This window comes from Eulemur rufifrons, chromosome 7, assembly GCF_041146395.1.
Source record: "Eulemur rufifrons isolate Redbay chromosome 7, OSU_ERuf_1, whole genome shotgun sequence".
Classification (NCBI taxonomy): domain Eukaryota; kingdom Metazoa; phylum Chordata; class Mammalia; order Primates; family Lemuridae; genus Eulemur; species Eulemur rufifrons.
In genome coordinates this window covers 143,837,236-143,850,307 of record NC_090989.1, presented here as the reverse complement: position 1 = coordinate 143,850,307, position 13,072 = coordinate 143,837,236, and the positions used below count along the sequence as shown (strand labels likewise).

Below are 13,072 nucleotides of genomic sequence, written 5' to 3'. Positions count from 1 at the left end.
CTAACTCAAGTCTTGATTGACAGCTAGGACTTGGACATGCAGTGAAAGTGGGGTTTAGTTTCAAATGGGAGTAATTATCACTTCTAACCCCCATCTCTTACTTGATTTTACTCCTTATAAACTGATTCTTTGTCTTCTTTTCTTTTCTTTTTTTTTTTTTTTTTTTGAGACAGAGTCTCACTCTGTTGCCCAGGCTAGAGTGAGTGCCGTGGCGTCAGCCTAGCTCACAGCAACCTCAAACTCCTGAGCTCAAGCGATCCTCCTGTCTCAGCCTCCCGAGTAGCTGGGACTACAGGCATGCGCCACCATGCCCGGCTAATTTTTTCTATATATATTTTTAGCTGTCCATATAATTTCTTTCTATTTTTAGTAGAGGTGGGGTCTCGCTCTTGCTCAGGCTGGTCTCGAACTCCTGAGCTCAAACGATCCGCCCACCTCGGCCTCCCAGAGTGCTAGGATTACAGGCGTGAGCCACCGCGCCCGGCCTGTCTTCTTTTCTTATCCTTGTCTTTTTGTCTGCTTTGTCTGTGAACCCAGAGCAGAAGTTGCCATATGATAGCACATTATAAAACATAAATGGCTAATGAATTTATAGTAAAATAAACATGCACATGCAATAGGATTGTCAGTTACTAGAAGGAAGAATCTTTCCATATTAAAAATTTCCGCTAATTTTAATACTCCCTTTTTTGTGGGGGTGGGATGTTGAGATGTGAATAAGGAATGCACGGGCACCGGGCTCAGGAATGAAGCTAACTTTAAGTGCGTACTGTACACCAGCTCTGTGCTGGTGCGTTTTATTTAGGTTTTAATTTCACATTATAAGACTGGTATCACTGTCTCCATTTCATAGACAAGGAGACAAAGGATTGGTGAAGTAAGTAACTTGCTGTCTCTGCATGGTCATTGGCAGGGCCAGAATTTGAAGGTGTGAGAAAGTGCCACAGCTGCTAATGAGTCGGAAGGTGAAAGGACCAAGAAGAAAAGGGCCCAGGTCTTCCTGGGCCTCCAGATAGTCTTAGTTTAGCCAACTTTCCATGAGCCTAATGATTCTGTTTTTAAACTGAATATCTTAATCAGTAGTATGTCTGAAAAAGTAAATGTATATCTGGAAGAGTAAATACAGTTTCTGAAGTTTCCTAACTTGAAACCAAAGGAATGATTCCAAGCTTATATACTTGGAAAAAAAAAAAAAAAAAGAAACTGAAAGAATGACTTCAGCCCTGATTTAATATTACTTGTTGACAGATAAGATGGCCAATTGTATTCATGGGGCTGTAGTTTTCTTTTAATAAAACTACTTCATCCTCACTTCAAGTAAACTTTTGAAAACAAGGAGTATGTTTCATTTTCATTACTTTAAATGTATCAAAATGTAATTTTCCTGAAGATTTTGAACAAATATACATCCACTTTTTAAGACATTGTTCTGTTTGTTCAGTCTTGGGCTGTTTTGTACTAGTAAGGACTTGGCATAATAACAATGTATTGTTTTCCTGACTGTAGGAGAAAGGGATACTCTGCCTTGTAATTGGTACATAGAACACAGTTTGCTGTAATCGTTTCTATTTGGTCACTGGCACTATTACTTCAAGAAAAGCCAATTGACAATGTAAATACTACTCTAGTAATACCTAGGAAATGCAGCCTTTTGTTCTTCCAGAGAAGGAGGAATCTCTGAGTAAAAACCAGAATACCTTGCCATTTTCTTCTTGGTTTTTTTCTATGTAATTAGTGGAGATTTAGCCAGTGTAGGATGTTATCTTTATGGTTCAGTGGTCTGGTGAGTCAGAAGGTCTGAATGCTGGTCCCAGCTTTATGACCTTGTAGATTCTTACTTAATCCTTCTGTGTTGCAACTTTCTTTACTGTAAAATGAAGGGATCAGAGATGATCTCTAAGGACCCTTCTATCTCTTAAAGATAATTGTAGAGTTGCTACCAGGGTCTTGTATGCAAGGGTTTCCTTTTGTTTCCTCTCACATTTGCCACTATGCAAACATATTTGAGGTAGGAAGAGTAATTCATAACTACTCATATGTTTTGCATTTCTATACAAGAATGGTGCTATTTGGCAGACTCTTAGTAGCATACATATTTGGAGTGTTTTTGGTGTAATTAAAATTTGCTTCGAGCTTGCCTTACTGTTTACCTAAACGTATATTTGTCAGATAGATTTAGAGAGGCTGCTGTCCAGTACGGTAGCCACTAGCCATGTATAGATAATTAAACTTAAATTGACTAAAATAAAATTTAAAATTTAGTTTCTCAGTTGTACTTCCAGCATTTCAGCTGCTCAATAGTCACATGTGGCTAGTGGCTACCATATTAGACAGTACAAATATAGAACATTTCCATTGTCACGAAGTTCTACTGCACAGGACTTACTTAAGGTAGAGTTTATGACTATAAACTATATTCTCTGTCTAAATTAAGTGGCTTATATGGGGTTTCTATTTTACTCTGTAGTTTCCTGAAGTCTTTTAGGCCAAATTTTCAAATAGAGCTAAAATGAAAAGCTGTTTAAATATAGAAGTACTATAGATTAAAACTTAATATGGTATTTTAATTTAGAATTGTTTTCATAATTGGCAAAATTGAAAATAAATATGAATTCTTCTGTCTTTTGCTGCATCTTTGATAGGATGTGCTCTTTAGATGATTTTTTAAAAAGTGCTCTTGTGTGGTAGGTGAAATAAAAAGAAAGGGTAGAATAAAGGGAAAGTTGGACATTAAACCATGTATTTCACCCTGGTATCCCAAATAATACTGGGAGGGGCATGTAAAATTAACTCACCTCTTTAGTATAAGGCTTTTTTTTTTTTTTTTTTTTTAGATTTTATTTCAGCCTATTATGGGGGTGGAAACGTTTAGGTTATATATATTGCGCTTGTCCCCTCTCCCTCCGCAAGTGCAAGGATTTTTAAACTAAACAAGCTAACTAGCCTAAAACTGATTACCGCTGTACCCACATTGCTGGGCTAATGCACATGCCCCCAAAACTTTTGTGGTATCACCTGATAAAGTAAGGGAAGAAATTTGCTTGGTTTCTTGCAGACTGCATGTGTTTGTTGCATAACAAAAAATGTAAATCAGTGATGAATTCCTAAAGATCCGAACACCTGATTGGAAATTGAATCATAGTGGTGCTTATAAACAGAATTCAGAACAGATTTGATCAAATGCATTGTGTATGCAACAGATGTCAGCCAGGATTTTTTTGGAATTATCCTCAAAAATCGTGACCAAAATAAGGGATTAAACCATGGTGTTTCAGTTGAATTACTGTTTCTGTTTTGAAATGTATAGTCAGCCATAGCCACATCTCTTTGTTCTGCTGGCATAATGATCATGCTGGATTGCCATGGAGTGGTGAGGCATTGATTGATTCATTTTGGAAAAGATAGTGTTGATAAGTTGTGAGCCCAGTTGGACAGTTGTGTGTAGATTTTTAGTTAGTGCAAATTACCTTAACACCTTAGACTCTAAAATTCTAAAAGATCAGAAATTCCTTCCTGTTTCAGGTGATTAGGTTCTAGGGTCTAACCATTTGATTTCACATGACTCAAGCCTTAATGCTCCATTGCTAATAGCTGAATGTGGAAAAGTTTAGAATTGCATTTAATTTAGTCAGTTGTTCTGCTATGGATTCTTTTTGTTTGTTTGTTTGTTTGTTTGTTTTAAATCTGCTTAAGGCATGACTCTTGAAATAACTTTACCAACTTTATGTAATATCTTCTAAGCATAGGTAGTTTTTCTTACTAACAACACATACTCAGGGTCTAGTTAATTGGACAAAATTAGATGATCTTGCACTTAGTTTTTTTCTAGTTGGTGAAAGGAAACAAAAAGAAATCTTTACAATGAGCACAAAATCATAACCTAGGTATTTTTAAAGCAATATAGTGTCTTCTTAAAATACATCTGTGATAAAGTAAACATTTCTTTCTGCCCACATAAACTTAACATTCACAATGAAAAAGTAGATGTATGTCTATTTTTAATGCTGAACTCAACTTCTCTTTGTTAAGTATACTTGCATATTTTTATCCTGGTATATTGAGCTCCCTTGGTCATATATAGATTACATCCTACAAATGGTCAGACATACATATACTTGATAAAACAAAAACATTACCAAGATTATTTATGTTTCTTTCTAACCAAAGAATGTGGTTGCCGCAAAGCAAAGTTGTCTAAACCTAACTGCTCCCTAAGGAAGTGTTGCTGAGCTGTTAACTGACTGATCTTTACTCAGTTGTTCTGATAAACTATCTGTGCAGTGATTAACTCTCCACATACTTTCTCCTTTTCCTTTCCCAGGAAGATTCGGAAAGGGCCAGGTATTCCCACCGGTCCAGTCATCATCGTCCTTATCTGGTTTGTAATAACCTACAAACTTGCCCCTAATAGTTTTCTTCATTAACTTAATGTAGTCACTCACAAACTTTTACTATGTTTGTTTTTATTTTTATCAGGGAGTTGAGGATGCATTGTCCATTCGAAGTCTTGGCAGTCACAGGGTTGGTATTTTAAGTTGTTTACACCATAGTAGCAAAGCTTATGTGGGAGCTTTCTTCAACATCATTGCCTAAACAATCTAATAATGTTCATATTTTCCTTTGCCTTTTTTAAAAAAAGTAGTAACTATTGGCAAAGTCCTTTCATTGAAAAATGATGCTTTCTCTCAAATTATTGCTATGAGTAAATCAATTCTAAAATCATGAATATTTTAATCTATTAACGTACCTATTCTCTTTTTCTATAGGATTTGATTTTGGAAAAGTATCACAAAATAATAAGATTGATTTTATAGAATAACATTTGTTTGGTTCTAACTTTCAGGTTTTTCTTCTTTCCTATCTTTAAAAAATGACTACTAAGTGCAAAACAGCTTTGGTGGTTGGGTGCCTAATTATAATTTTATTACATGGAAAAATTAAGCTATTGATTTGAAAAATTCCCTGTATATGTATAGGAATTATTGTGCTTCAACATTTTGAATAATATTTTATAGAATATCTGAGGTTTTCTCGTGAGGATTGTTGTAAGTCAAGATAAATGAGAAGTTGCTCCTTAAAGACCTGCATATTGTGCCGAGGCCCTGATCTCTCAAAGAATTTGCTTTAAGTCTTAAAGCAGTGCTTTTAATTTGTACATGGATAATGCTGTATATATGCTTACATCTATATTTTTATCAGTGAGATTTTTATCATGTTAAGGTCTATATTTGTGGGTTTTCCCTAACTCTAATTTTCTTTCTACCTTGTATAATGTATAAAAATACACTATGATAAACTGAGTGTGTTCTGACATACTATTATAGTTATTGACATGTTTGCATTCATAAATAGTCTTTCATGCTGGTTATTTTTCTTGTTGGTGAACGTAATCTACTGTCTTTTTGGAGTAAGTTAGTAAACTAACTTTTGAATCATAAATATTTTAGTCACAAAACATTATTCTTTTTTAGAGACAGGGTCTTATTTTATTTTGTTGCCCAGGCTGGGTACAATGGTACAGTCATAGCTCATTGCAGTCCTGAACTCCCGGGCTTAAGCAGTCTTCCTACCTCAGTCTTCCCAGGAGCTAGGACTACAGGTGAATGCCACCATACTTGGCAATTTTTTAATTTTAATTTTTATAATGATGGGGTCTTGCTGTGTTGCCCAGGCTGGTCCCAAACTTCTGGGCTCAAATGATCCTTAGCCTCCCAAAGTGCTGAGATTATAGGCATGAGCCACCACCATGCCTGGTCTAGTCACAAAACCCAAGATTTTTAAAAATCTTAATGAATATTTATAGAAATCTAAGATAATTGGCAGCTTAAAAATGATTTTACAGAAGAAAAATTTAGTAAGAAATTCATTATGCTTCTCCTTAGAGATATAACACTTTGTTTTTTCTCTTTAAATATTTTGAAAAGAATCATATAGGGAGTTAGTAAATAAAAGCTTCCAAGTTGAATGTCAAAGGCTGTAAAAATAATTCCCTTCTTGTTTTTAACTTATGGCTTTTTCCTTTGCTTTCCATTAAAATCTTCATAGTGTGAGTTTTCACACAGTTGTTATTAAGCTAGTTATTTATAAATTTGTATATGACCTTAGGGGAACTTGATTATATATTAGTTTAACTTAAAGGTAAAACCAACTAAATTTGAACTAATTTGGGGGCCTTTAAAACAAATCTGCGAACAAACAAATAGAAATCTGCAATTAAACTGATAAGGAATTATATCCCCGGAGTGTCTATAAAATAATCATGCTGATTTTCTTTTTATGGCAGTTGTATCATTAAACACATTTAAGATATAATTATAACTTTCCAGAATTTTATTTCATTATGTTAATTTTGAAAATTTGTTACTGTGGGATAGAATAAAGCTCCCAATATATTTTTTCCATATCTCCTTGTCAAAGAGTAGCTCCCAGTATTTTTAAAAGTCAGTGTGTGAAATTCAAGATTAATAAAAATTCTACACCCTAGAAGAGATTCTGGTACTTTATTATCTGTGAATGTACACCAACATAGTTTAAATGTTTAGACTTTCCTGAAAATAAGTCTGAAAACTCACTAATAATATCATTTAAAAAGAAATATAATTGAGACGTATGTTTTCCTGTTTGGTTTTAACAAGATAATATTGGGAGTTCTAAGTTTTAATTATATTATTTGCTTTTAAAAATAACTTTACCATCTCCATTAAGCTGAATATGTTAGACAACTTTTCTCCTCGGTAAAAATAAGTGTGATGGCCTAAATTTTCTTGTGGTTTGCTATATAATTTTGAGGTTATGGTATTTCTTGGCCAGTTATTTAAAAAACTTTATATGCCATGTATTAAAAAGTTTAATACTGTTTGAACCTAGTATTTGATGTATGAATATTAGCAGTGCCTGGATGTGAGGTGTATGTATTTATAGTCTTATGCTGCATTCTTAGGACTTAGGACTTTCCTTTTGCCCAATTAACTTTCCAGCTACCTTTTTGAAAGGTGGTTTGGCAGAAGCTATTTGGGCTGGGAACATTGTTGTCAATGCTATAGACATTCTGTATAAAAATAAAAAGAGCAAAGGTAATTCAAGACTGAATGGTAGGGCTGGGGGAGGGAGGATTAAATTAAAGCTATGAGCTTAGATCGAAACAGTCTATCTGTTAGTTATGTGTAATAATTAAATCATTAATAGTGTAGAACATCAGTGGCTGCCTTAAAAAAATCTTACAAAATACTTGGTCATTGCTTTATATATTGAAATATAAGGAGACAATAAGGTGGACATCCAAAATTAGAAAATGAGGTTATCTTGAATCACAGCAGTAGGGAATACATTGCCATTTCAGATCAGTGGAGATTTTTACTGTTATATGCATTCAGTTCCTATTTATACGTCAGTGGCCTTGGTATGATTTTAATGGATTTAATTCTAAAAATATGATTGCAATTTGTTTTTTCATTTACTATTACACTGTTTAATTCCATTGAAGAACCCATCGAAAGTTCTAACTGGGATACTTTGGCACAGAGCCAGTACACCCAAAAGGAAAGGCACTGTGATGTGTAGGCCAGAAAAATGTGTGGTGTTAGTGTTATACATTCACTATTGACTTTCAGTGTCCCGGGGGTTTGAGTAATAGGTACCTGCTAACAGAAATTGACACTTGCTGAACTTTGTTTCTATAACCTTTTTGCTGTATGTACTTTCTATTTTGTTTCCGAATGAAAATTTTTCAGGTATATTTGTCTGATAGTTGAAAAAATTAAAAAAAAATACTATAATATCATATTTGGAAATGTAAACTGAGCCCTTAATATATTTAATTTTTCCTCCTTTGATGAATCCTTTTTTTAAAACAACATAAATACTAACTTTCCCTTATTAGCAGGGTTCTTTTTGTTGCCTAGTTGTTCTCATAGTAATTGGTTTGTCCAAATTGTGGATTGCCCCACCAGGTAGATACAACAATCTTTTTTTTTTTTTTTTTTTTTTGAGAAAGAGTCTGGCTCTGTTGCCTGGGCTAGAGTGCCGTGGTGTCAGCCTAGCTCACAGCAACCTCAAACTCCTGGGCTCAAACAATCCTTCTGCCTCAGCCTCTCGAGTAGCTGGGACTACAGGCATGTGCCACCATGCCTGGCTAATTTTTTCTGTATGTATTTTTAGTTGTCTAGCTAATTTCTTTCTATTTTTAGTAGAGACAGTGTCTCACTCTTGCTCAGGCTGGTCTCAAACTCCTGACCTCGAGCGATCCTCCTGCCTCGGCCTCCCGGAGTGCTAGAATTACAGGCGTGAGCCACCTCGTCTGGCCACAACAATCTTTTAAACCAGCTGAATCTGCGTTATGTTTTGGAAAAGGGATTCTTTCAATTTAGCTTTTTAAATGCTTTGCCTATGTAAAATGCCATCGGTGCTACAGAGAGAATGAGACGACGTGACTACTCTTCTTCAGTGACCTTATCTGTTTAGGAGGATTGAATAGTTTATGTACCAGAGTGTGTGACTTAAATAATATGTCTTTTGGTCCTGGGTTTTTTTTTTTTTTTTTTTTTTGGAGACAGGGTCTCACTCTGTTGCCTGTGCTAGAGAGAGTACAATAGTGTCATCATAGTTCACTGCAACTTCAAACTCCTGGCATCAATTGATCCTCCTGCCTCTGCTTCCTGAAGTGCTGAGATTACAGGCATGGCCACTGCGCTGTTTCCCCCCACCCCCCCCCCTTTTTTTTTTTTTTTTAACAAAAGAGATATTTGTTAATTGAGAAAAGAAGTAAACGGAATTTTTATAGAGAAAGAACTTTATTTTTAGGGGGATGTCCCTTATCAGAGAGTGACATTTTATCATTACACGTTATTTACCAAATGTGTACTGTTATGCATTTCAGAAGATTTTGTAGCAAGATTTTGTTACATATGCAATAGTAACACTATTGCTTGCTTTTTCTGTTAGCATCAGGATAATATTAGGTCATTAAGTATGAAATGTGCGATTTTGAATCAAAAGTATAGTTTATTATATCTCAAACAAAAAGCGTTACAGTTAATCAAAGTATGCGCCTAAACGATCGACATAGTTTTGGCATCTTAACAGTAGCTTGCTTATGCCAGCAGTGAAGAAGCCTGGAGAGTGAGTGGCGATGAAATCGCCAAAGGCATTTTCCATAGCTTGTTGAAAATCAAATATTTTTCCTTGCGAGTAGTCCAAAGCCTGGAAGAAGTGGTAGTCAATTGGTGCAAGGTCTGGTGAATACAGTGGCTGACAGAGTTTCCATGTCCAGCTTCTGTGGTTTAAGAAGCATTGTTTGTGTGACATGTGGTTGAGTGTTGTCTTGCATGAGAATTGGCCTGTCTCTATTGACCAATCTCGGCTGCTTAATCGCAAGCATTGTCACCATTTCTTCCAGCTGGTTGTAGTAGGTATCCGCTGTAATTGACTGACCAGGTTTCATGAAGCTGTCGTGGGTTAACACCAGTGCTGGACCAACAAACAGACACCATTAGCTTTTTTGGATAAATACTCGGTTTTGGACTGTGTTTCGGCACTTCATCTTTATCCATCCATTGTGCTGAATGCTTGCAATTGTCAGAAGAATCCATTTTTCATCACACATAACAATACGGTGTAGAAATGGTTCGCTTTTATGTTGTGGCAGAAAAGAAAGGCAAGCTTCAAGAAGATTTCTCTTCTGATGCTAGTTTAAATCATGCAGAACCCATTTATCCAGCTTCTTTACCTTGCCCATTTGTTTCAAATGGTCCCATAGTTTTGGAATAGCAATGTCAAATCTTGCTAATTGACATGTAGGTTGAGATGGATTCGCTTCCACTACAGCTTTCAGCTCATCATTATCCATCTTGGTCTCAGGTTGCCCATGTGACTCATTTTCAAGATGAAAATCACCAGAATGGAACTTCTCCAATTATCGATGTACTGTGCATTCATTAGCCACATACTTCCTGAACACTTCGTTGATATTTTGAGCTGTCTGCACTATATTGGTTCCATGATGGAACTCATATTTGAAAATAACAGGAATTTTTGACTTATCCATGGTTTCACAAAAAGTGCTCTCAAAAATTTTTGAAAGATAATCCCAAGCCAAAATGTGTGCTTGAAAGACTGAGGACATACCTTCACAATAAAAATAAAATAAGAAGTATCAAAGTGAAATGTCAGCGATATCAGCTGTCAAACTTAGTACTTACAGAAATCGGACATTTCATACTTAGTATAAGAAAAGTATGCAAATGCAGATATTTTGATCTAATAGTTTTTGGTATCTACTACAATAACATTTTCAGTGAATTTATATCAGTGGTAAAATTGTACCACTTTGCCTTATACCTATGAAATATATATTTTCTGAGGTTTCTGCAGCATCTTTTGTAAATGACCATCTCATTAGACATGAAGGGATGGGCTATTATTTTAATGCCTTATTAGAACTAGATTATATAATTTGGTCTTCTAATATATTTTAAGTTTTTAAAAATTGTGATCTGTACAACAAATACATTTTATGCCATGAATCAATATACACATGCAGATCTGTGTATGTGTGTTTGTATGTATAAGTGTGTAAAACATTATTGAAACAAAAGTTTCACAGGATAATATTTACTGTTATTGTGCATAACACCTTCTAATATTTTTTCTTCTATTTCATTAAAAGAAGCTATTTGAACCTGCCAAATTGATTTCATGAACCACTAATGACTTGCAAATGTTACTTAGGAAAATGTTACTTTAAATTGAGTTTTTGAGTAGCATTCCCTAAAATCCTAAATGAATGTAAGAATTATAAAAGAAAGATATTTTTGCTGAACACAGTATTTAACTACATGAAGAACTTGTTCATTGCTTTTATTTGTTCTACATATTGACTTTCAGGGTAAAATAGCTTTAAAAATGAAGCTGGAATGCTTAAGAAATAATATTAAGAAACCAAAAAAAATCTACATAGTTATTAATACTGTTTAATTTATTAATATTTTCTTGGATTTGAAATATGGTATTACACATATTAATTTTTAAAGGATTCTATATGAAATGTGAGTTTTCTGTTCTTACCATGTATTTGGTATATTTTTCTTTGAGTTATATTTAATGTCATGCTTGTGTATATACTTTGCATTCCATACTTTGCTCTAAAACTCTCATTTTGTTCAGCATTTTCTTAAGGAAGGACGTTTTTCAGGTGTTTGTCCACAAGCAGATCCAAGGGAACTCTTCCTATTTTGATGCTGCAGTTCTTTTTCGTAAGCTTGATTGTGTCACTTAAGTGCTCCTGCCTTATTGCCTGTCCATTCCTTGCTTTTGTCATTTTTCACAGAATGGGAAATGATGGCAACAGTTACCACAATAAAAAGTAAAGCATCTTTGACCTAGGAATGCCTAAATTCTTGTGTTTACAGGCTCCCTTAGGGTGTTTTGTGCTAAAGTATACTCAGATTGAATCATATCACCATTACTGATTATGAATCTTATTTAAAAGAAAAAGAAAAATACAGTTTATATACACATACCGGTTAGCAATAATTTATACTATGAATGAATAGAGGGACTAATAGTCTTTAATTCAAATGTATTAGCTTTCATGTTTAATAATTTTTTGCTTTTAAAATAGTGCTCATTTTTTAATAACTATAAATATTACTTCTTTCTCTCCTCACATTTCTGAATTTGGAAATAAATCAACTTTCATGTTTTCTTGAAATCCAGTATGATGTGCTCAAGGATAGATCATCAAGACTTTCATCATTAGTATGTAGTGCATGACTGTGTGTTTAATGTGGAGTTTTACTTTATAAACACCTGTTATGCTAATCATAGCTTATGACTTGCATGACTTTTTTATGATCTTTTAGGGAAAATGTTTAACTAACAAAGCAAAAACTATTGTTTTACAATTGTGACATAATTTATCATTTGAATAGTAATTTTTTCCTAAAGGAATTTCAGGAGTGGATAAAAGTATTTTCTTCCCTATTGAGGACCAAGATTGGTAGTAACATTTTTTCTTAAAATGCTGAGCCAATACCTAACACATACTCATTGCCCTGAAAGACCTGTTTCTGACAGAGAACTGAACTACAGTAGCATAGGCCCAACTGTGTTTCATGTGATGTGTCACAAGCTAGCAGATGTGATGTTGCTAAACAGCAAACATCCAGTAGTGATAGATGACATATAAGACATCAGTTATGGTCAAGCATTTTGATTTGATTTGATTTATTTTGATATAGTATGTCGTATTAACCAAGGAAGTTAACTTATAGCTTGTTATTCTTGGGTTAATACTATGTTAGTAGGTTTCCTGAGTTTCTAGACTATATAGATATCTCTTAAAATGTTGAGAGTAATATATGAAAGGAAAAATGTGTATTCAAGAAAAGAAAAATGAGTTTATAATCATTGATTTGGGATCTAGCTATACATATGTGAAATGGTTTGTCTAGAGTAGACAGTCTATTGCCTTTGGCTATTGATAGGTAGGGCATTTCTAGCAGTAACCCCTCATTTCAGGCAAGCAGCACATACCCAGATTGGGTTTCTTGTCTACCAACTGACCTATTTAGTAGTATTGCTGTCATTTATCCGCTCCCCACCCCGCCAATCCATACACTTGGCTTTGTACTCCTCGGAGAAGTTAGATACTAAGACAGTCCTGTCTTCAAAGGACCCTTGTAGAAGGTGACCATTTAGTAAAGGTGCTGCTATGCTGGGCAATCCATACCATTGTGCCTGTTTTCCTCCTGAGCAGCACATGCTCTGGGTCCCCTAACTTGGGTTAAAAGTACTGTCTGGGGCAATGCAATGTCATGTTCTTTGTTCTCTCAGTCCCGTTTTGATTGATCCAAAGTATTGCTTTTTGGCCTTTAGGTAAGGACGACTATAGAAGGAGGTGAACTCTCTTGTCACCTATACCTTTATAAAGAAGAGAGAGGGACTCAAATGAGATGTGGGATGTAGGTCCCTACAGATATCCTGCTTGGCTCTAAGTCTCATTCATTTTTTTTTTTTTTAGCTAGCCAGACACTGAGCTGGATGCGGGGCACAGTCTAGGGGGTTCATGAGTGGG

The 13,072-nt window shown here is 34.9% G+C and overlaps 1 protein-coding gene across 11 annotated transcripts in view; it reads left to right on the top strand.

Moving 5' to 3' along the window:
• The window catches only part of LRRFIP2 (LRR binding FLII interacting protein 2), a 115,224-nt gene that overhangs the window by 49,447 nt on the left and 52,705 nt on the right, over positions 1-13,072 (top strand). For 3 of the 11 annotated variants that reach the window (XM_069475512.1, XM_069475510.1, XM_069475511.1), the window contains exons 5-6: positions 4,322-4,378; positions 4,477-4,521. The exons of 7 other annotated variants lie outside the window; for them this stretch is intronic. In XM_069475512.1, coding sequence (XP_069331613.1) covers positions 4,322-4,378; positions 4,477-4,521 — 102 coding nt within the window. Of the gene's footprint in view, positions 1-4,321; positions 4,379-4,476; positions 4,522-11,712; positions 11,755-13,072 lie in introns of all 11 variants that reach the window. One more of the 11 variants, XM_069475509.1, reaches the window with a different exon arrangement.